General features: G+C 40.0%; 1 protein-coding gene across 3 annotated transcripts; it reads right to left on the bottom strand.

Annotated features, from left to right (window-relative positions):
* Positions 1 to 2,038: 2,038 nt before the first annotated feature.
* LOC106567642 (cytotoxic and regulatory T-cell molecule) lies at positions 2,039 to 15,456 on the bottom strand. Of its 3 annotated transcripts, none has more exons than XM_045693497.1 (10): positions 15,354 to 15,456; positions 11,211 to 11,348; positions 10,705 to 10,806; positions 10,405 to 10,524; positions 6,869 to 7,030; positions 6,094 to 6,291; positions 4,019 to 4,093; positions 3,730 to 3,882; positions 3,329 to 3,430; positions 2,039 to 3,161 (listed from the first exon to the last, which is right to left on the bottom strand). In XM_045693497.1, exons 1-10 carry the CDS (start codon positions 15,397 to 15,399, stop codon positions 2,995 to 2,997), a joined length of 1,263 nt encoding a protein of 420 aa, XP_045549453.1. In that variant the 5' UTR covers positions 15,400 to 15,456; the 3' UTR covers positions 2,039 to 2,994. The 3 variants fall into 3 exon arrangements, with proteins under 3 accessions (XP_045549453.1, XP_013992648.1, XP_013992649.1); XM_014137173.2 differs by having other exon boundaries at positions 10,705 to 10,860; positions 15,354 to 15,447; XM_014137174.2 differs by having other exon boundaries at positions 2,042 to 3,161; positions 3,329 to 3,415; positions 10,705 to 10,860; positions 15,354 to 15,446.
* Positions 15,457 to 25,371: the final 9,915 nt, after the last annotated feature.

Below are 25,371 nucleotides of genomic sequence, written 5' to 3'. Positions count from 1 at the left end.
TCTTCTTCTTCTTCTCCCTCACACGTGCATATCGACAAAACATACAAATTACACACACACATAACCACATACACTTTCACACTCATAATTTGCTGCTGCTACTCTTATTATTATTGTTATTATTATCTATGCTGATGCCTAGGCACTTTACTCTGTCTTCATGTACATATCTACCTCAAATACCTCATACCTCTGCACATTGATCTGGTAATGGTACTCTCTGTATATAGCTCCATTCTTGTGTATTTCATTTGATTCCTTGTGTTACAATTTTAGCATTTCACAATAAAGTCTACACCAGTTGTATTTGGCAAATGTGACAAATCAAATGTATTATTATTATACAGGAATCAATGGGATGCAACGTTAGGTAGCTACATTGCTAAGCAAGCCAGGTTGACTAGTGTATGGAGTAATGTAAGATAAACAATGCCCATTGCATGTATTATACATTAGCAGCGTGGCAGTTTTCCAAAGTTTGGTGTTGACTATGAACTTTACTTAGCTAGCTAGCTGTGCTTTGTGGAAGAATGTGGGAGATATTGTCAGCTTCTGAAAGCGCCATCCAAGTCAGAAAATTAACAGACTAATACACCAGAGTACATATCTGTAATATCTGCATAAGGTTGTCACAAGTTGTTACACAGGATTTAGCTATTTAAAGTGAAGTGTATAACTTTATAGTTACCTATGAGCAATTTCTATATAATTACTTATCACTCATTACCAAGTGAAAATATTATACCTACAAACAAAAGATGCAACATGTAAAAATACAGTACATTTCTTACAAAATAATAAAGATTTCTATTGTTAAGATGAATTAATTTTATTAAATAAAGATATAGACCTACTCAATAACATAAAAATAACTATTCTAGTGGTGACTCAAATCTGTAGCCTATAGTAAGAGTAGCCTAGATAGCTAATTTAGAAAAATGGGATTGTCTATTTCTTCCCCTTTTAACAATACAAGTAACAAGGGAAATTGATAACTCTGACTTTGTTGATATGTTTCTTTCTTGTAAGCACTTTCCCATCCTGGAGTCTGAGACCTTGTGAGAATCTGTGGTAGCTAGGCCTAGCTAGCTAGCTACCTAGCTAGTTGTTGTGTTATCCAGCTGGCATTAATAGTACTTGCTAACACTAAGTTAGCAAGTGTTTAGCTACATTGAAAAGGAACTACGTTATTCATAGTGTGTTGACACAAGTAGCTAGCTAGCTCACGTTAACATGCTGGGTGCGTCTTACGTAATACCCTTGGGTAACAGATACCATGAGAACAAGGTTCAGGGAAGATAAGATCATCGAGCCCAGCTAACGTTAGCTAGTTAGCTAGCGAGTAGCAACCATAGCATATTTGCCACCATTAGCTAGTCAAGGTAAAAATAAATAACTTGCTAGCTAATCTCTCCCAAAAAACAGATTGCATGGAAAGTATATTCTTTAGACAGTAACTAGCTAGCTCGCTAGCCTAGATGGTAGGCCCAACAATAATGCCAGCTAGCATTTGCTAGCTAGCCAGCTACAGTTAGCTGTCTAGCCAACACTAGGCTAGCTAGCCCAATATTGGACTAAATCTTACTTTCTCTCCTTTGCGGATGTTGTTGACCTACAACACTTTTTTTCTTTCGTGGCAATCATTTGTGGTAGACAAATTATGACAATCTTATTAATTGTTTAGACCTGGCTATATGATTGTGTCTATTGGTTGCTATAATGTAATACATATTTGCTATATGACATGTTTTATAGTTAATTTTATAATTACATATATAATTACTGTAACTAATGGCCCCTTAAAATGAAGTGTTATCAAACTTTCCATAGCAAAATATAGCTAGCTTCCTTTGCTTGTAGCTTGCCTCATCTGACTGGTGTTAGCTAGCTACTAGTGCTGTTGCTCTGGTTTTAGAACTCTAAAGATTCAGCTGAAAATATGTCAACATTGTCAGAAATGCTACAAATAGGTAGCACATCATTGGTTCTCAATGGACAAAATGGATCAATTATAAATGTAATCAAAACTGTTGCCCCTACAAACTTATTTAGCCCGAAAGGTGGCAATTCTAATGGTGACTTTATGGACACTGTAGTCTTGTTTTTATTTCTTGCCCATACCTAGATATTGAGCTAGGTCTGGGCAAGAAATTGTATTTTCTTCCTAATGCTAACAACCCTGTTAAAAATCTGGTATATGGTTCTCGGTAACGGCTGGATAGCTCATGACAAGAGTAAGGGGAGTGTTGTGTACCTCTGATCAAGTTGATTTTCACATTTTCATCGACATTGGTGTCAAATTGACTTAGTAGGGAGATTTGAATTTAACATTGAGCTTCAACCAATGCATATACTATTGTGGGGTCGACACAATAAATACAACATTCTTTGATTTTGCATGAAATGGATCAGTTGCAAACTGTTGAAACAGCTTGTGTTGTCATTCTGTGACTACTGTTCCAACAAGTTGACTATTTGTTACACATACCACAGTGTAGCACGCAATTTTCCAGTCAATTTATTTGTGAAGTACTAAACGGTTTCCCTCGGTAGCAGTATTTCTCTTAAACTGATTTTAGGAGACCCCCAGGAGGGTGCATGTTTTGTTCTAGCGAAGCATTCAACTGGCAGGAGACAGTTCATGGTATTTGTTATTCAAAGCAATGTGGCCCAATAGAGAAATCACCAAAACAAAGACAGTTTGTGATAAGATAGTGTGTAAATACAATACATTTATACAATATTTACAGAAAAAAATCCATATCCTTATGTTGTATATTCTTCATAGTTTTTCAGTATAAAAATAAACTTTGATTAAAACAATGAAATCATACATAATAGCAGCTTATGAGCCTGTGTACACACAGAATAATCCACCATATCAAAGTACATGTTTTAAAACAATATTCCATCCCAAAATATGGTGTAACATCAAGGTGCTTATGATGACTTAGAATTCAATGTGAAATCTCTATATGATAACACTGGAAAATGTTACAGTTCCCTCTCCTTGATCTGAGGGCTTTGGGTTGCTCCATTTGTCTGTGGGATGACTTGAATTTCAGGATCCTCTTCTGTTTTGGTGTTTGTTGTTGTTGTCATCGTCTCTGTTGCCATGGGTTCCTCAACGACATACTTTGTGAATCTGATGTTAAAGAGTCCTAGAAAAACAGGCATTTTTACCATGTGGAACATATAAAATGTCCTACCATTTGAGCACGTATTAGACATAGGCCTTATAATTGGGCTTTTTTGTCATTGTGTTGTTTCATTGGCTGCAGTCTTTATTTTATATGGCATGTCCAAGAAATCACACATAAATTATTACCGTTGCCCCTTCTTCCTCGAGATTGTTTTTCCTCATTGCTTGATTTTGATTTGTTGCTTTCCACAGATTGATCCGAGTCTTCATTTTCTGTAATGATCAAAACTATGATAATTTCAGAATAATTACTTGTTAAAAGTTTAAGATTTAGTGGCAGGCATACATATAAGCCATAAATCAGGGGCGCACAACTCAAGTTCTTGAGGGCAGCAGGTCTATGTGTTTGGTTAATATCAACTGATCCAAGTGCCAGGGAGAAAGGACAACCAACAGGAGCAAAATTCCAGTTGAGGACTAGAGCTGTGCACACCTGCCATAAACCAAAGATGATAGGTAAAGATGACCAAACATGCCAAGTCATAAGAAGATCCTAAACAGTGGGAGGTGTCCTAGCCTCTAGTTACCTTTCTTCCAGAGTATGTGAGCCCTCCTCAGCTTGATCACGAAGAGCGAAACAACCACAAGCAGACCAAGGATGAGGCATGTCACAAGGAAGATGAGCAACAGCGCACTTCCTCCAGTTCCTTTCTGCGTCTCCGTATCATTGAAGAAACTTCCTGTGAATGAGACCATCAGTGCAACTTTAGCCTCTTCTACTGTAGCCTTACATCCATGTCTGGCTTATACAGCACCTGAACATGACTCACTTAACCGGATCTGTATGCACTTAGAAAAATAGTAAGACTGTCTTACCTTTAGCATTGCTGGAGTTGTGTCCTGTGCCATTATGAGGTGTGTTCTCTGTTGTCTGGGACACTGACGACCAATCTACAGGGAATTGCAGGGGAATGAATGACAGCTGATCTAGACAGTACAGTCACATTATTCGGGAGGATATGGAGTGTATTTGTGGATAAAATGATAGTGATTCAATTGAATTGAATTGGAACTAATAAAATACTATTGGATGCTGGTATGATGCCCATCTGTAGTGATGGAGAGTCACCACTAGGTGGAGAAGCAGCCTACCGAGTAACTATTAAGCCTAGCTGGCGAGGATACTTAAGTTTTTTCCCATACAATGCTAGCTATGATTAGTCCTGTTCTTAGCCGCTGCTGCTGTCATTAGCAAGTGTGTACCCTGTAGCTTCAAACACTGAGTGGGCTGGCTGACCTGAATGAGGAAATTCATTTATTGTACATTTTACATGCCGCCCCATTACAGTGTATGTCATTTTCACTCACTGATTGTACCACAGATGAAAGTGTTCTAATTCAAGTCAATATGTATAACAACGACTTACAAATTACCGGTACCTTAAATTAACTACAAATAAAAGCACAAGCCGAAGTTCTGCCTGAAACTTTTACTGAGATTTACTATTGAGGACCTACAGTTTATTCAGAAAGTATTCAGACCCATTGACTTTTTCCACATTTTGTTACATTAAGCCTTGTTCTAAAGATGATTTAAATATTTTTTTCCTCCTCATCTATCTAAACACAATACCCCATAATGACAAAGTGAAAACAGGTTTTTATACATTTTTGCAAATGTATAAAACTTGTCAAAACATAATTACCTTATTTACATAAGTATAAGGTAATGTACATAAGACCCTTTGTTATGAGACTTGAAATTGAGCTCAGGTGCATCCTTTTTCCATTGATCATCCTTGAGATTTTTCTACAACTTGATTGGAGTCCACCTGTGGTAAATTCAATTGGACACTATTTGGAAAGGCAAACACCTGCCTATATAAGGTCCCACAGTTGACAGTGCACGTCAGAGCAAAAACCAAGCCATGAGGTCGAAGGAATTGTCCGTAGAGCTCTGAGACAGGATTTTGTCGAGGCACAGATCTGGGGAGGTGTACCAAACAATTTTTGCAGAATTGAAGGTCCACAAGAACACAGTGGCCTCCACTATTCTTAAATGGAAGAAGTTTGGAACCACCAAGACCCTTCCTAGAGCTGGCCGCCCGGCCAAACTGAGCAATCGGGGGAGAAGGGCCTTGGTCAGGTAAGGTGACCAAGAACCTGATGGTCACTCTGACAGAGCTCTAGAGTTCCTCTGTGGAGATGGGAGAACCTTCATCAGGCCAAAGGACAGGTTTCCACCGTCTAATGTCCATTGCTCGTGTTTCTTGGCCCAGGCAAGTCTCTTCATATTGGTGTCCTTTAGTAGTGGTTTCTTTGCAGCAATTTGACCATGAAAGCCTGATTCATGAAGTCTCCTCTGAACAGTTGATGTTCAAATGTGTCTGTTACTTGAACTTTGTGAAGCATTTATTTGGGCTGCAGTCTGAGGCTGGTAACTCTAATGAACTTATCCTCTGCAGCAGAGGTAACTCTGGGTTTTCCTTGCCAATGGCAACTTACTGCATGTAAATATAATATCAGTTAATTTTGTATAAATTAGCTACAATTTCTTATAACCTGTTTTTGCTTTGTCATTATGGGGTATGGTGTGTACATTGATGAGGGAAAAAAGCGATTTAATCATTTTTAGAATAAGGATATAACATAACAAAATATGGAAGAAGTCCGAATACTTTCCGAACGGACTGTATTTTGTTAATATTGCTATTGACTCCCATTTCAGGAAACAGACTTGGTGGTATGAGAACCAAGTGCTGTGGTTTTGCACCTAACCAGTGTTCACAAAACATGGTGAAAACCAATTCACAGAAGATGTGTAGATTCAACCTCAAGGCACCATGGCTGTTCTGTTCTTCAGTATATGCATTATCAGTCTTGTCATGTCAAAACGATCAGGAAGCCGTATAGTTTGTTTTTAATAATGAATATTAATATTTTTTACTTACTGTGAGTCCTGAGTTGTAAGTCAGGGGTTGATGCTGGTGATCCCTCTGTATTGGGCCAATCTAAGGCTGTAGCTGTTGGTGTTTCTGTTGACCCCTGTGTACTATGCCAACGGGAGACTGTTGTTGTTGTTGGTACCTCTGTTAGACCTGTACTGAGCCAATGAGAGACTCTCGTAGTGGAGTGTGATTCCTCAGTGGCTATAAGACAAAAGGGAATTTCAGTTGTTGTACAATTCAAACCATGTTCACAAATGACAATTGTATCTTGCCAAGACTTTTGGTCACTATTATGAAGTGCTTGTATATATAGTTATAGTGCAGTTCAAATAACTTGAAGTGAATAATACGATCTATCTGAATATTTTTTGTAGAAATGTGACTTTGGGATGTCAGTGTATTCCTCCCTACAGAGAGAGTAAATCACATTATAATGTTTGTGTGGTCAAGGTACCCTAGTGTGGCGTTCTCATGGCATATTTTAAAGTGAGGAAAGTACCAACAGTGTGACTGTGCACTGAAACCACAAAAGTAAACACTTTCCTTTCAATGTTCCTCAAATAGACCATTGCAAGCAGAACTACATTTAAAATTAAGGTAGACTTGCTTTTTTAATTCTTTGTTGGATATTTCCACCTTACTCTCAAGGAGGTAATCTGAGCTTTATGTATTGTCATTGATCATACCCTTATAAATTAAACCTCCCATAGTGTGGATGCCATCTCGACAACTAATCAAATCAAAGGTCAAAAGTGTGAACAATAAACGTGGTACTTACGATTCTGTCCAATTTTCACAAAATTCATCAGGGATGAATTGTGTAAGGCTGGATGGCGAACAATGCATTTCAATGTGACTCTCCTCTTGTAGGACTGAACATGCAAGATATCCAGGGAGGAATATGTGTTTTTGTCCAACAGATACTGGGACTGAGGCTGAGCTAAATAACAGCAGAGAGGTTCAATTAACATTTGACTGAAAGTGTAAAAATTGAATATGTAAAAGAACGTCAACAACCATCATCCTTATAATAGCTGACTGCACTTTACAGGAAAATACAGACATTTCACTTCCCTTTATTTTGGAAGAGATAAAGGGGAATGTGTGTGGGATTTGGTTTCGCAGGGGAAGTCTAAACCATTTGAAGGCATTTCCTCTTTTTGTTAAAATTCTCAGTCTACTAGTCTTTTCCTATTCTATTTTTCACTTGTCTTATATTTATAATTCACGCAAGCCACGACAATGGCTGTTATTATTTGTCAAATACGGTAGTGAATGGGCAGGGAAGTGAACCCAGGTTAGTGGCATGAAAGGCAAACACCCTACACATCGTGCCAACATGGTTAATCCACTTAGTGGGACATTGTATTGTGGCTCATATAGCAAGGGTTGCTACACAGCCCCCTCCGAACGGAAAGGCACATCTCTGTGCTTCAACCTGCCGCTAACCCTTCATACGCCAGGCCGTGTGTTCCGATAGCCTCACGACCGTCATTGCACTTCTGACACCAATGTAGGGAAACGTGACCCATATAGCTAGGATCGCCATAATACTAATATGTTATGGAATAGGTTAGGTAGTTTAGTTTTTAGGAGCACAATTAGACACTACACTACCCCTTCCACACTCCATCCCCAGGTGGCAGTAGCAACTGGGTCAGGGGGTGTGCTCTGACAGGAAGTCTTGTTAAGTGTTGGTTGTGCACAGGTGTGGCAATCGATTCTAAACAATCTGATAGCTGCATAGATTTTTTATGAACTGGCGATAGTTCGAGTTTAAAGTGGAGGGAGTACAGGGCTTAGCAGGTCTCTCAAGTAAGCTAAAAAGAGGTTTCGGATTGGAAAAGTTGAATATTTTCAGAAGAAGTCGGTAATTGGTTAAGGGAGGAGGATTGGAGGGAAAGAGAGGAGGTTGAAAAGACTGAGGGAGGCAGAGGATAGGTTTCTATCTGTTGAAGCTAGCAATAACAAGGGAGAGGGTATGTCGAGGAAGATTTGTGTCAAGATCAAACAGAGTGAGCCGGATGCCAGTTTCGCGTTCTGGAGGCAAAAATGGAAGGGGTAGAAGGTGTTGTAAGGAGCTCGAGCTTTGCATTGATGGACATGGTGATGATAAAGACAAGGGATAGGCCAATGAGTGATCTATGTTTCAGTACGGTTGGCTTCTTAGTGTTCATAGCAATAGTTATCAACTGTACCGCAGAGATGGAACTTAAGTCACAGAAAATAGATGTTGTGGTGGCAGATGCAGAGAAGTACTTGGGGGTGCGTGATTTGACTTCAGACTGCGTGGCAGGTTGACCATCGGTTACGCGAGTGCAGCAAGGAGCCAAGGTAAATTGCTAGCTAGAATTAATCTTATCTGATAAAAAAACAATCTATCTTAACATAATCACTAGTTAACTACACATTGTTGATGATATTACTAGTTTAACTAGCTTGTCCTGTGTTGCATATAATCAATGTGGTGCCTGTTAATTTGTCATCGAATCACAGCCTACTTCGCCAAACGGGTGATGATTTAACAAAAGCGCATTCACGAAAAAAGCACAATTGCTGCACCAATGTACCTAACCATAAACATCAATGCCTTTCTTAAAATCAACACACAACTATATTTTTTAAAACCTGCATATTTAGTTAAAAGAAATTCATGTTAGCAGGCAATATTAACTAGGGAAATTGTGTCACTTCTCTTGCGTTCAGTGCAAGCAGTGTCAGGGTATATGCAGCAGTTTGGGCCGCCTGGCTCGTTGCGAACTGTGTGAAGACCATTTCTTCCTAACAAAGACCATAATTAATTAGCCAGAATTTTACATAATTATGACATAACATTTATTCTTTTACCTTTATTTAACTAAGCAATGTTATTTTCAATGATGGCCTAGGAACAGTGGGTTGACTGCCTTGTTCAGGGGCAGAACGACAGAGTTTTACCTTGTCAGCTTGGGGATTCAATCTCGCAACCTTTCAGTTACTAGTCCAACACTCTAACCACTAGGCTACCTGCCGCTCCAACATTGAAGGTAGTGCAATGTAACAGCAATATTTAGACTTAGGGTTGCCACCCATTTGATAAAATACGGAATGACTCCGTATTTCACTGAAAGAATAAACGTTTTGTTTTCGAAATTATAATTTCCGGATTTGACTATATTAATGGCCTAAGGCTCGTATTTCTGTGTGTTTATAATAATTAAGTCTATGATTTTATATTTGATAGAGCAGTCTGACTGAGCCGTGGTAGGCAACAGCAGGCTCATAAGCATTCATTCAAGCATTCATTCAAACAGCACTTTCCTGCGTCTGCCAGCAGCTCTTCGCAATGCTTGAAGCACAGCACTGTTTATGACTTCAAGCCTATCAACTCCCGAGATTAGGTTGGCAATCATCCAATAGTCAAAGGTATATGAAATACAAATGGTATAGAGAGAAATAGTCCTATAATAACTACAACCTAAAACTTCTTAACTGTGAATATTGAGGACTCATGTTAAAAGGAACCACAAGCTTTCATATGTTCTCATGTTCTGAGCAAGGAACTTAGATGTTAGCTTTTTTACATGGCACATATTGCACTTTTACTTTCTAATCCAACACTGTGTTTTTGCATTATTTAAACCAAATTGAACATGTTTCATTATTTATTTGAGACTAAATTGATTTTATTTATGTATTATATTAAGTGAAAATAAAAGTGTTCATTCAGTATTGTTGTAATTGTCATTATTACAATATATATATATAAAATCGTCCGATTAATCGGTATCGGCTTTTTTTGGTTCTTCAATAATCGGTATCAGCTTTGAAAAATCATAATCGGTTGACCTCTAGTCGGTAATACAACATATTGGATGCCAACTGTCATTAAACTCCACCGAAGAAGGTGTGGCATCTGGCAGAGCCATGAGGCTGCTGGAGTTTAGTGCCCATGTGAACCTTTGGTTTGGTTTGAGTCTTTAGTTTTCGGCATGCCATGTTTTGTTTTCTTTTTTGTGTATACTATTATTTGTTGGTCATGCACCGTTTTTCTTTACATAAATCACTTGGGCTGGCCGACCAAGGGGTCAAGACAGAGCTGGCCCTGAACTTTAAGTTTGCCGTCTCCTGGAGCACATGCATTCAACACCTTTTCACATTAATACACACATCAAATCAGGTTACAGACCTACAGACCCTTTAGCTAGGCCTAGGGCCCCAGAATTGGCGAGTGTATCAAAATCAGTATGCTAGCTAGGTGGTCTCGTAACATAATCCTTTGTCATTTTGGCATCATAAAATCTATGAAATAAATGTAGAATGATGTACACTTACCATACATTTCTAACCCACTCTCAAACAGCCATGAGATTTTGGGAGGATGGCCATTTCCCACTGCAGAACATTTTATGGCAGTCTTTCCATTGTGTTCTGTTATCTCCAATTTTGGCTTACCTTGACAATGACAAAATGAGTGATGTTATGATTTTTGGTTTCAACTTAATTAGTTGGAAGTGGGAACAAGCCAAGCACTCTACCTCCTGTGCCAATATGAATATTCTACTAAATTAAGGGTAAGGCTGTGTGCTTTCTTAATCCCTATAAAACAGTGCTATTACAATATGTTACACTTACCTAAAACTGTCACATTAACCCACTTCACTACAGGCACTTTGTGAATGTAATGTAAACATGTGTAGAGGCCTCCATCTTTGAAGGTGACATCAGACACACTGACTGAAAAAACGGACTCAGACAAGTTTATTATCTTGTAGCGCTTGTCCTTCAGGGCTGTTAGTGAAGTTGGGGGAGAGAGAAGTCATGTCACAATATAACTCAACTACTTTAGATCTGAACGAAGATGTTACAATATGAGTAGGAACAAACATTTTTACTTGTATCATGTACAACTATTATCATTCTAGACAGCATTTCATGGTAAAGTCTACACCCGTTGTATTCGACACATGACAAATACAATTTTATTTTGATTTGATTCAGCTGTCGACATTAATAAAATCAAATCCTGTATGGCTCATTTACTGGGCATCCAGTCTACTTTCAAATTAAGATACTGCTTTGTTTTAGTATATAAAATACATCATAATAAATATCTATAGGTGGTATTATAAGATCCTCACCCTTCTGGTTATTAAAAAACATAACATGCCCATCAGGATTCTTCCATTCCACGTGGCTCCCTTCGGCATTTCTAATGCGACACTTCATGGTTAGTGTCTCACCCTCCATCACGGTCAAATGTTGCACTGCAATGGATCCTGCAGTGGCAAATACCAATGATTTAGTATAGGACATACTTTGATTGACATGATGGAAGATTCCAACATGTGTGAGAGCAAAATTACAAGATTATGTTATAAATACTGTTATTGCATCAAATGGTTGTTTTATGCAACAGAATAGGGGGTTCTTAGAACTCTATTGTGTCTGTGTGAACTGAGATTGGGCCTCTGGGGGCTTAATGCTGACAGAAGATGGACAATGCGTTAGGTGGTAAACCTAACAAGACTGCATTCCATAGCATGAGTTGGTGTTTGTGTGCTGGGAGGTACCGGGTAGAGATGACTCCAGTATGGATAATTATGAGAGGAACCTTGTTTTGGGAGCCAGGCCCTGGTTTCTACACAATGAGAACAGTCTTAACAGAAGATACTGTCTGCTGTGAATTATTAGTATCTTTCATAGGAATCCGAACCTTGTGACCCATTCCACACATCTGTTTGTCATGTAGACTAAGGGGGTGTATCTTTGCTATAAAAAGCTGTTGTATTCTTTGTGTCGGGGCTCTCAATGAATCATATAAGAGTGATTCGTTGACCAGCCATCGTTATTGTAGAGCACTCACATCATTCACTTGTGGGTGTGGTGTGACATGCTTTCCTTATAAATACGTGAATAAAGATTTTGTTTAAGTATAACTCTGACTTGTGAGAAAGTTTGTCTCTCCTCATTTGATAATACTAAAACTAACCACCACACATGATTTCAAGTTCACCTTACCTTTCAACAGCCCTTTCCTCTTTCTTACACATGCACAGTATGCCATGAACATAATATGATCATGGATGGACTGTATTGAAAAGCAATCATAAAGAGGAGATTTAGGGGTCGTAGACAGATGAATAAGTGGGCAGTGTAAATGAACTGGATAAGACCTGAGTCAGACTCTTCATTTGTCATAGCTCTGACTCACAGCACTGTCCTACTTCTCGGTCTTCCCCTGGTCTCAGACTCTACCACTGGGGGCTACAGGGGAAACTGAAGGAGGTCGAGCTACCATTGTCAGGCTTGAGGTTATGGGAGGTGTGACAAACAACAACATGAGGGGGGTGCATTTCCGCTGCACGTACACCTACAGATTATGCAGCCAACCTTCTCTACTGCGACTGACAGGAAATCAAATATAGTGTGGACAGTCACCGAAAACATGAGGGGTGTAAAAGAGAAAGCAAGGGGTTTGTGGTTTTCTTCACACTGTCTGTGTGAACATCATGTGTTCCTTTTTCCTATGCTACTGGTATGATGACTAGTGATAGGCCTACTTTATTTGGAAAAATTAACTGTGGGGGCAAATTTACACCAATTTTGTTGGTGGGCTTGAAATGTTTTAAAGGTTAACTGTTTTCATACATTGTGTGGGCTAGCAGAATATCACCTTATGATAGGGTCATGCTGTATATAGCACCGACTGAACAAAATAAATTCCATGTGGGTGGTCTATGGGGGTCCATGGAAATAGTGTATTTTATAATTAACCATAATGATTTTTAGACCTGGCTGCAATTATTGAATTCAAAGTTAATTATTTAATTAGGTATTTGAATCCCAATGAGAGCTGATGACCACCTAATGGTTGAAACGTTGTGATAATAAACACTCTTAGAGCATGTTTTGAAGTATGCTGAGTCTTCCTTTTTGACAATTCTGAAAAAACTGAATGACTAGACAAATGCTATCAATTTGAAAACCATCCTATATCCTCTATGGGCTAGGTCTCAACAGCCACTTTAAGCCTGTGGCGCGATTTTCAAAACCTTAAAAATCCTATTACTTCAATTTCTCAAACATATGACTATTTTACAGCTATTTAAAGACAAAACTCTCGTTAATCTAACCACACTGTCCGATTTCAAAAAGGCTTTACAACGAAAGCAAAACATTAGATTATGTCAGCAGAGTACCAAGCCAGAAATAATCAGACACCCATTTTTCAAGCCAGCATATAATGTCACCAAAACCCAGAAGACAGCTAAATGCAGCACTCACCTTTGATCTTCATCAGATGACAACCCTAGGACATTATGTTATACAATACATGCATGTTTTGTTCAATCAAGTTCATATTTATATAAAAAACCAGCTTTTTACATTAGCATGTGACGTTCAGAACTAGCATACCCCCGCAAACTTCCGGGGAATTCGCTAACATTTTACTAAATTACTCACGATAAACGTTCACAAAAAGCATAACAATTATTTTAAGAATTATAGATACAGACCTCCTCTATGCACTCGATATGTCCGATTTTAAAATAGCTTTTTGGTGAAAGCACATTTTGCAATATTCTAAGTACATAGCCCAGGCATCACGGGCTCGCTATTTAGACACCCGGCAAGTTTAGCACTCACCATAATCATATTTACTATTATAAAAGTTTGATTACCTTTTGTTGTCTTCGTCAGAATGCACTCCCAGGACTGCTACTTCAATAACAAATGTTGGTTTGGTCCAAAATAATCCATCGTTATATCCGAATAGCGGCGTTTTGTTCGTGCGTTCCAGACACTATCCGAAATGGTAAAGAAGTGTCGTGCGCATGGCGCAATTCGTGACAATAAAATTCTAAATATTCCATTACCGTACTTCGAAGCATGTCAACCGCTGTTTAAAATCAATTTTTACGCCATTTTTCTCGTGGAAAAAAAGCGATAATATTCCGACAGGGAATCTCCTTTTCGGCAAACAGAGGAAAAAAATCACAAAGGCGGGGGCGGTCGGGTCATGCGCATAAGCCCAGAGTCCCTTGATCGGCCACTTGAGAAAGGCGATAATGTGTTTCAGCCTGGGGCTGGAATGACGACATTCTGTTTTTTCCCGGGCTCTGAGAGCCTATGGAAGACGTGGGAAGTGTCACGTTAGAGCAGAGATCCTTAGTAAAAGATAGAGATGGAAAAGAAGTTCAAGAAATGGTCAGACAGGCCACTTCCTGTAAAGGAATCTCTCAGGTTTTGACCTGCCATTTGAGTTCTGTTATACTCACAGACACCATTCAAACAGTTTTAGAAACTTTAGGGTGTTTTCTATCCATATGTAATAAGTATATGCATATTCTAGTTACTGGGTAGGAGTGGTAACCAGATTAAATCGGGTATGTTTTTTTATCCAGCCGTGTCAATACTGCCCCCTAGCCCTAACAGGATATGATTAATAAGTCACAATTTGGTGACTTTTTAATCATATAGGATGGTTTTCAAATTGATAGCATTTGTCTAGTTATTCAAAGACAATAATTTCAATGTCAGCCGCCAAACATATTTAAACAAGACCACAACAAAGCAATAAGTACACATTTTCACTGTGATACAATCCTCAGAGCATTTGATCATGTCTATTATTTTTGTGTTGTCACAACTTTCAGTCTGGTTACAAGATGGTTATTTTAGCCATAAGGGGGTATGGTATATGGCCAATATACCACGGCTAAGGTCTGTTCTTATGAACTTTACCCAGTACCAGGAAATTTTAGCCAAAAACCTGGTTGCCTCTGCCAGGAAGATGAAACTTGGCCGAAAGTGGATCTTCCAGCAAGACAATAACCCTCAAGCACTCATCAAAAAACTAAAATAAATGGTTCATTGGCCACGAAATCAACATTTTACAGTGGCCATCAGTCTCCGGACTTGAAACCCATTGAGCATACAATATAGCTCAGTATTAGCAAGGGTGTCAATCATTTCGGACCCCACTGTAAATGCATCACAGCATCAGTCAAGAAAAAAGCAGTTCCATTCTAATTGATCTGACACACAGATGTAAAGAATTAGTGAGGAAACATATAAAACATATATATACAAATATAAATACAGCAAACATTGATTTGTGATATCTTACAACAAAAACATTGAATGTAATTTCAAAGTTGTGATCAAAACAGATCAGGCATATAACTCTGTCAAGCTGTATTGTATACATGTACCCTGCCTGGGTACTTTGTACTTCATTGTCTTAGAAACAATTACTTTCAGAGAAGTAGCCTACTCACCCCTTACAAACAAGACTAGGAAGCAAAGCTGCAGCTTTAGTGCCATCTTGATTCAGATGTGGACTCTCAGAGCCACTTACTCTCGTGTCTTTATATGCTACATACACTACACTGGCTACAGGAAGGGGCCTTCCGTGACATCACAGCACAATTCATGGGGTTTCCACGCAACACTGAATACATTTAGTTTCGAGGGCATCCCGGGTCATATATCTATAGGATGTTGATATCATGGGAAGAAAAATAATACAATGTTGATTGGATCATGAATTGACACATTTTAGGAATGTCTATTTAATTTTCAATATGACATCTCTCTTGAAAGACATCACCATGCACCAATGTTGTAGCCTGGTGGAACAGTTTATTATTTTATTTTGTATTTACTTTTATTTAACCTTTATTTAACTAGGCAAGCAGTTAAGAACAAATTCTTATTTACTAAATTAAATAGCATAAAGTAATGGATAATAGCAATAGTAAGCCTGGCCTCATAGAGTAGACATAACATAGTAAATCCTGGACACTCAAATTAGTATGATATGTTATGTTTGGTATGGTTACATAAGACAGATGGTTACTTTAGGCTGGTTTGTCAGGATGGATGGGTGGGTGTATAACACGAACATCGAGTATTCCAAAGGTTGTGAGTTCAAATCTCATCACGCACTACTTTAGCATTTTATCCAATTAGCAACTTTTCAACTACTTACTACTTTGCAACTACTTAGCATTTTAGCTAACCCTTTCCCTTTTAGTTAACCCTTTAACCTAACTCCTAAACTTAACTCCTAGCCTAGCTAACATTAGCCAGCTAGCTAATGTCATGACGTTGCCCTCTTTGAGTACAGGGAGGACAGTTGACCCCTTGCACCATCCCCCAACCTACCTCCCCCACCCAGGCCCTGTGTGAAGGGGTGGTAAAATTCTAGAGGAGAATGTCCTGCCGCATGGCCCAGTTGAGACAGAGGGGTTTCATAGAGAGACCAAGGAAATTCTTCCAACTCACAGAATTGGGGAACCGAACGACATTTATGTTCTGGAGAAGGTATAAAAGATTGAAGAATCCAGCTACGAACTGGTCCGCTTGGTACAATTTTGTGATACTCAGAAGAGACAATATAGCCATATTACCATAACTTTATATAATAGCCTCAGCTATGGGACTTGCATCTAAATGGTCGTATAACATATATTAATAAGGATAAAGCTATTTGTAATACGTTGAGATGCTATGTACTGATGTTAACCTGTTAGGGCTAGGGGGCAGTATTGACACGGCCGGATAAAAAACGTACCTGATTTAATCTGGTTACTACTCCTGCCCAGTAACTAGAATATGTATATAATTATTGGCTTTGGATAGAAAACACCTTTAAGTTTCTAAAACTGTTTGAATGGTGTCTGAGTATAACAGAACTCATATGGCAGGCAAAAACCTGAGAAGATTCCTTACAGGAAGTGCCCTCTCTGACAAGATCTTGTTCTTCTTGTCTCTGTTTATTGAAGACTGAGGATCTTTGCTGTAACGTGACACTTCCTACGGCTCCCATAGGCTCTCAGAGCCCGGGAAAAAGCTGAATGATATCGAGGCAGCCCCAGGCTGAAACACATTATCGCGTTTGGATAGTGGCCGGTCAGAGTACTCTGAGACTCAGGCTCGGGCACGAGATGTTTTTATTTTCTCTCTCTTTGTACGTATACACGCTTTCCTGGTCGGAATATTATCGCTTTTTTACGAGAAAAATGGCATAAAAATTGATTTTAAACAGTGGTTGACATGCTTCGAAGTACGGTAATGGAATATTTAGACATTTTTTGTCACGAAATGCGCCATGCTCGTCACCCTTATTTACCCTTTCGGATAGTGTCTTGAACGCACGAACAAAACGCCGCTATTTGGATATAACAATGGATTATTTGGGACCAAACCAACATTTGTTATTGAAGTAGAAGTCCTGGGAGTGCATTCTGACAAAGAACAGCAAAAGTAATAACATTTTTCTTATAGTAAATCTGACTTTGGTGAGTGCTAAACTTGCTGGGTGTCTAAATAGCTAGCCCTGTGATGCCGGGCTATCTACTGAGAATATTGCAAAATGTGCTTTCACCAAAAAGCTATTTTAAAATCGGACATATCGAGTGCATAGAGGAGTTCTGTATATATAATTCTTTAAAAAATTGTTATGCTTTTTGTGAACGTTTATCGTGAGTAATTTAGTAAATTCACCGGCAGTGTTCGGTGGTAATGCTAGTCACATGCTAGTCACATGCTAATGTAAAAAGCATGCATGTATTGTATAACATAATGTCCTAGGGTTGTCATCTGATGAAGATCAAAGGTTAGTGCTGCATTTAGCTGTGGTTTGGGTTTATGTGACATTATATGCTAGCTTGAAAAATGGGTGTCTGATTATTTCTGGCTGGGTACTCTGCTGACATAATCTAATGTTTTGCTTTCGTTGTAAAGCCTTTTTGAAATCGGACAGTGTGGTTAGATTAACGAGAGTCTTGTCTTTAAAATGGTGTAAAATAGTCATATGTTTGAAAAATTGAAGTTTTTGCATTTTTGAGGTATTTGAATATCGCGCCACGGGATTACACTGGCTGTTGAGTAGGTGGGACGCAAGCGTCCCACCTAGCCCACAGAGGTTAATGTGATAGAATGTATTTCTGTTCAAAGCTTAAATCAGTCATCGGCACGCCCCCAGGGACACAGACAGGACCAGGTGTCATGTGACAAGCCTGTTCTATGTTCATGTATAAAACCCCACCCTGATTTACTTTCTTGAGACCAGCTTACCTCAGAAGAGAGAGCCAAGGTTTGACCATCCAATTCCTCTACTGAAAGTTAACTATACCACATGGTTAAACTTTTAGACTATCAAGACCGACAGAATAATAACAAGTCTTTGATATTAATTAATAGTCTGCAGCTAGAAATTGTATAATTGAACGCGAAGACCGACGAAACATTCATTCTATAACGACATTAATGAATGTCGCTTTGAAAGATCCATTCTAACCGAGAGAAAGAGAACAGGACAAAAACTCTCCAACAAGGATCCCGATGACACACTGAGCATAAATATATATTGATTGCAATTGTTCCCGAATGAGTGAGCGTTCATGTGCAAAGGATTAGCATATCAATTGTTAATATTTATCAACTCTGTAGTGTCTTCTCAGCTGCCCTTTATGACCCTTTGTTTAACAGGCCGCCATGCCTGTAACGATAACTACTGTTTGTATGCTTTCTGTGAATTACTTAGTTTAGTAAATACATGATTTTAAGAATATTGATGTATGGATGACTTTAGTAAAGGCTGGATTCATGCAGATACAACAATTTACGACGTTTGGAATGAGACTGGACGCGAGGTAAAATACACCATTTAAACCAGAAGATAATCAGCCTATAATATAATATATAATGTTATAATAAAGGAAAGTTATATTAGGAAAATTATAACTTTGTAATCTGAATATTTTTCTTGGTGCCCCGATCTCCTAGTTAATTACAGTTAAACGATTAATCAGTTTAATCGCATAATAATAATTACAGGGAGTTATTTGATAAACATGTCTTCAAGTTAATGGTGCCCAAAGACACGACACTAACGTTAGCAGCCTAGCTAGAATAGCTAAGTTTTAGAAATTCGTAACATATTGTACGTTTTGAAGATTAAAATAATACAAATTGTAATTCGTAACATATACATATAAATGGGTGATGGACATCCGCAAATTAATACATACCATATAAAAATGTAACATATACTAAATATTGAGTCCCGGATTTAAGTACAGAATAATCCGAAATGCTCTGATACCAGGTTGTCCATGGAGGGGATTTTACACACATCTCAAAGAAATGCCGAGTTTTGTAAAAGAATGTCCCATATACATAGATAAAAAGGGAATGTCCGCTCACTGTTTCGCTGCTCATAAACGTGATATTTCAATAAAACTTCAGTGATAAAGATTTGTTTAAAGATCACGTTTGGAGAGCAGCAGAACAGTGACCAGATATTTTTCTTGACATAGGCATTATGCCATGGTCACTGCTGACAAAATCCATGCCCCATCTCTGCGTTTGCGTTAAGGGCTGATTTTGGTGGGTCCCTACTAAAGCTTACCGTATGCTTCCCAGTCAAAACAGTTTGCTCATATATTGTGACATTTTGTTCGTTTTAGTGTTCAACATATTTTTTGGGGGGGCTGTTCGACCACATTGGATTTTTTGTTGAGCCTCGTTGAAATTCGTGTAGCCGAAGTCTACTACCCTTCGTCAGTGATTGGTCAACAGTTGGGATTTCTCAATGAAGTGTTTGTTGTTGTTCAAAAACAGATGACTAGTTTTCATAAAAATGTTGTAGCATGAGAAATACTACACCAAACATCTTAGTTAGATGTAAAAGTGCGCAACTCAGACCTCCTTGGTAAAAATATGACAAAGTTATCTTATACACATTTGTACTTTTTTTGAGGAAGTACTGGCTACGGCGTCTCAAGAGGGACAAACAGTAATATTGCCTCTTTTTTTCTCTTTGTAAAGCAAAGGTATTTTAAGGGAGTATGCGCAACAAGCTCTGTATCATGTCAGAATTAGGTGTTCATCTATGTTTGTTAAATGTAAAATTCCGAAGTTGTTCCAATAAACGTCAAATTTCAAAGTATTTGGTTACTTCTCTATCGTTCTAAGATTAAGTTTAGGCATTAACTCCGAAATCTTAAAGTTAGGCATTAAGTCTGAATGGTTAAGGTAAGGGTTAAGGTTTGACATAGGCTTAAAACTAAAATATCAAAAACAACTTTATTGCTGGATTCAAACATGCAACCTTTGGCTCCGTGGAACCAGAGGCAGTTGATTACGCCCATTCGCCATCCCCATCCACAACACCCCAGCAAAACTAAAGTCTACTTGAAGGTAAACAGCCTTCTAACAGCATGTTAAATGTGCAACCAGAGGGAAAAAACTATAGACCACCTTTACTCCACACAAAGAGACGCATACAAAGCTCTCCCTCGCCCACCATTTGGCAAATCTGACCATAATTATATCTTCCTGATTCCTGCTTACAAGCAGAAAGCACAAGTGACTTGGTCAATAAAAAAGTGGTCAGATGAAGCAGATGCTAAGCTACAGGACTGTTTTGCTAGCACAGACTGTAATATGTTCCAGGATTCTTCCGATGGCAATGAGGAGTACACCACATTAGTCACTGAATTCATCAATAAGTGCATCGATGACGTCATCCCCACAGTGACTGTACGTACATACCCCAACCAGAAGCCATGGATTACAGGTAACATCTGCACTGAGCTAAAGTGTAGAGCTGCCTCTTTCAAGGAGCAGGACTCTAACCTGGAAGCTTATAAGAAATCCCGCTATGCCCTGGACTTCCTGACGGGCTGCCCTCAGGGGGTAAGGGTGGGTAACAACACATCCGCCACGCTGATCCTCAACACGGGGGCCCCTCAGGAGTGCGTGCTCAGTCCCCTCCTGTACTCCCTGTTCACTCATGACTGTATGGCCAGGGACGACTCCAACACCAGCAATAAGTTTGTTGATGACACAAGAGTGGTAGGCCTGATCAATGACGAGACAGGTGCTTCAACAAAGTACTGAGTAAAGTGTCTGAATACTTATGTAAATGTGATATTTTCATTGTATTTTTTTTATACATTTGCATAAATGTCTAAAAATGTGTTTTTGCTTTGTCATTATGTGGTATTGTGTGTAGATTGATGAGAAAAAAAATCATTCATTTTAGAAAAAGGCTGTAATATAACAAAATGTTCTTTCCGAATGCAATGTATATGCCCCCTTTATTTATCCTGTAGTTGTCACGCCCTGATCATAGAGAGCCTTTTATTCTCTATGTTTGTTTAGGTCAGGGTGTGACTAGGGTGGGTAATCTAGGTTGTTCTATTTCTATGTTGGCCTGGTATGGTTCCCAATCAGAGGCAGCTGTTTATCGTTGTCTCTGATTGGGGATCATATTTAGGCAGCCATCTGTGTTTTGTGGGATCGTGTTTTGTTTTTTGTGTAGTTGCCTGTGAGCACTCCAGAACGTCACGTTTCGTTTGTTCTTTATTGTTTTGTTTGTGCTGAAGTTTCACTTTATAATAAAGATGTGGTACGCTGCGCCTTGGTCCAGTTCTTACGATGACCGTGACAGAAGATCCCACCACAACAGGACCAAGCAGCGTGTCCAGGAGGAGAAGGTATCCTCGGCTTGGGAGGAGATCAAGGAGGAGAAGATATCCTGGACATGGGAGGAAATCATGGAGGGACACAAAAGCCTTCCATGGAAGCAGACGCAAGGAGATAAGGGAGGACAGCGACGACGACGGGGTTCGCGGCCACAAGGAAAGCCCAAAGGACAGCCCCCCCCAATTGCACACGGGGTGGTCGGCGGAGCTGAGGAGCGAACCAGAGCCAATCTGGGAGAAGAGGGAGAAATTGGAGGAGAGTGAACGGAGAGTTGTTGTGTTGGTGTATGATGCACGACCTTCGCCCTAAGGAGTGTGTTATTTGTTTGATGCCACCTGAGTCAGCTCTCCGTACTCGTCCTGAGGAGCGTGCTAGCAGTTTGGTAACAACTGTGCCAGTTCCACGCACCAGGTCTCCAGTACGCCTCCACAGCCGTGTACATCCTGTGCCAGCTCTCTGCACTCGCCTTGAGGAGCGTACCATTTGTCCGGTACCATGTGTGCCGGCTCTACGCACCAAGTCTCCAGAGCGCCTCCACAGCCCAGTACATCCTGTGCCAGCTCCCCGCACTCACCGTGCGAAGTGTGTCATCGTTCCGGTACGATTTGTTCCGGCCCTACGCACCAGGTCTCCAGTGCGCCTCCACAGCCCAGTACGTCCTGTGCCAGCTCCTCGCACTCGCCCTGAAGAGTGTGTCACCAGTCCGGTGCAACCTGTGCCGGTCCCACGCATCAGGCCTCCAGTGTGTCCCCAAAGTCTGGCATGTCCTGTCCCTGCTCCCCGCACTCGCCCTGAAGTGCGTGTCACCAGTCCGGTGCCACCTGTACCGGCTCCACGCACTAGGCCTCCAGTGCGCATCAACAGTCCAGAGCTTCCGGCGACGGTCCCCAGTCCGGAGCTTCCGGCGACGGTCCCCAGTCCGGAGCTTCCGGCGACGGTCCCCAGGCACGGCGACCAGCCCAGCTCCATGGCCAGAGCCTTCCTCTGCGCCGATGCCCAGTCCAGGTACGGCGTCCAACCCAGCTCCGTGGCCGGAGCCCTCTTCTGTGCCGGTGCCCAGTCCAGGCACGACGTTCATCCCGGCGCCATGGCCGGATCCGGGGTCTTGACGGGGGTTACGACCTGCACCGGAGCCGCCAGCAACGCTAGATGCCCACCCGGACCCTCCCCTATTGAGTCAGGTTTTGCGGCTGGAGTCCGCACCTTTTGGGGGGGGTACTGTCACGCCCTGACCATAGAGAGCCTTTTATTCTCTATGTTGGTTAGGTCGGGGTGTGACTAGGGTGGGTAATCTAGGTTGTTCTATTTTTATGTTGGCCTGGTATGGTTCCCAATCAGAGGCAGCTGTCATTGTCTCTGATTGGGGATCAGATTTAGGCAGCCATTTCCCCAGTGTGTTTTGTGGGATCGTGTTTTGTTTTTTGTGTAGTTGCCTGTGAGCACTCCAGAACGTCACATTTCGTTTGTTCTTTGTTTTGTTTGTGCTGAAGTTTCACTTTATAATAAAGATGTGGAACGCTATGTACGCTGCTCCTTGGTCCAGTTCTTACGACGACCGTGACAGTAGTTCTGATTTTGTGAACAGGGAGAATACTGTAAGAACAGCCCATATTCTGCATTCTGTCGCTGTACATTTCATAAGTGCTGAGCAAATAGTTATATTGACTACGTCTGTCCAAGCTCGCTCATTAATGCGTATGACTCTATAGCTGCACTGAACAAAAAAAAAGTAACTTTCTCTTTTGAAGAGCGAGTATAGAGTGCTGTCTGAAACAATAGTGACGACAATTTTTATCGATAGTTCGCCAGCCTCTGAGCTCTTTTGCAGGTTAAGAATGCCTCTGTTTCATGCAGCATGTCAGAGCTGTTCTTCCGCTATCAGGAGAAATGGTAATGTACAGTGCCTTCAGATGAAATTGATTAAATATATGTTTTTGTCTCACCCATCTACACACAATACCCAAATAATGAAGTGAAAACATGTTTAAGAAATTTTAGCAAATGTATTGAAAATGAAACACAGAAATATCTCATTTACAAAAGTATTCACACCCCTGAGTCAATAATTTGTAGAATAACCTTTGACAGCCATTAGAGCTCTGAGTCTTTCTGGGTAACTCTCTAAGAGCTTTCCACACCTGGATGGTGCAACAATATTATTTTCAGAGTTCTTCAAGCTCTGTCAAATTGGTTGTTGAACATTGCTAGACAACCATTTTCAGGTCTTGCCATAGATTTAAGTAGATTTAAGTCAAAACTGTAACTCGGCCACTCAGGAACATTCACTGTATTCTTGGTAAGCAACTCTAGTGTATATTTGGCCTTGTGTGTTAGGTTATTGCCCTGCTGAAAGGTGAATTCATCTCTGTGTCTGGTGGGAAAGCAGACTGAACCAGGTGTTCCTCTAGGATTTTGTCTGTGCTTAGCTCCATCCAGTTTCTTTTTTATTCTGAATCTTCCCAGTCCTTAATGATTACAAGCATACCCATAACATGGTGCAGCCACCACTATGCTTGAGAATATGGAGTGATACTCAGTAATGTGTTGTATTGGATTTGCTCCAAACATAGCACTTTGTATTCAGGACATAAAAGTGAATTGCTTTGCCACATTCTTTGCAGTATTACTTTAGTGCCTTGTTACAAACAGGATGCTTGTTTTGGAATACAGAATATTTTTTTCTTTTCACTGTCAATTAGGTTAGCATTGTGGAGTATAAAGTAAAAAGGTGTAATGGGTTCACACTCAAATTGCATAAAGCTTACTTAATTATTCAATGTTTAGATTTTGTTTTTACTGCATTAGGGATACTGTACACATACGTTACGGCTTTACAGCCTTCTTCAGTGTGTGTTACAATTTTCTTTAATTCAAAACAGCATTTGTAAAGAAAAACAGATGAGCAGCAGGTGCTTCTAATCAGGGTTGCCACTCATATTCCAATCAGGGACGTGGCTTTTCTGGTCTACCTGTATACAAATTAGTCACAATGAGACACAGAATTAGAGGGTATGGGAGTGGGCACAAAGGGCAACTCACTAATTAATCACCCCAGGCATCCGCTCACCTAAATACATCACATCAATTCATGAGATAGCCCACTACAAAGGAAATCAGGCAAAGCCGTTCATAAATATGTGGAGCCAACTCATAAACTATATGCAAAATCTGATATGGACTGTGGTCTAAATGTGGCTTATAGGAAAGAGGTGAAATCTAATTCTACGTTTAAACTGAGTGGAGATACAGAAATGATTTTATATATCGACATGGCTTCTCTTTGTAGTAATTTGTTGTCATAGTGTCACGTCCTGGCCAGTATAAGGTTAATTGTTTTTGTAGTTTGGTCAGGACGTGGCAGAGGGTATTTGTTTTATGTGGTTCGGGGTGGTGTGTTTGTGTAAAGGGTGTTTGATTTAGTATTTCCGGGTTTTTGGTTGATGGTCTGTGTTTGTATTCTATGGTTAGTCTGGTGTGTGTGTTTCTATGTTTGGTTAATTGGGGTTGGGACTCTCAGTTGAAGGCAGGTGTTGTCTATCTGCCTTTGATTGAGAGTCCCATATATTAGGGTGTGTTTGTGTGTGTGATTTGTGGGTGATTATTCTGTGTATAGCCTTGTGCCTTACCAGACAGTTTTTTGTCGATTGTTCGTTCTTTGTTATTTTGGTGTTCATTTTGTATTTATTAAAAGAGCAAGATGAGCATACACATACCTGCTGCGTTTTGGTCCTCCATTTCCAACGACAACCGTGACACATAGTCACCTACTCTAAGTGGTTTTGTGACAAATGTAGAGGT

This window comes from Salmo salar, chromosome ssa13 (assembly GCF_905237065.1).
Source record: "Salmo salar chromosome ssa13, Ssal_v3.1, whole genome shotgun sequence".
NCBI lineage: Eukaryota > Metazoa > Chordata > Actinopteri > Salmoniformes > Salmonidae > Salmo > Salmo salar.
This window is presented reverse-complemented; position numbering and strand designations above follow the sequence as displayed.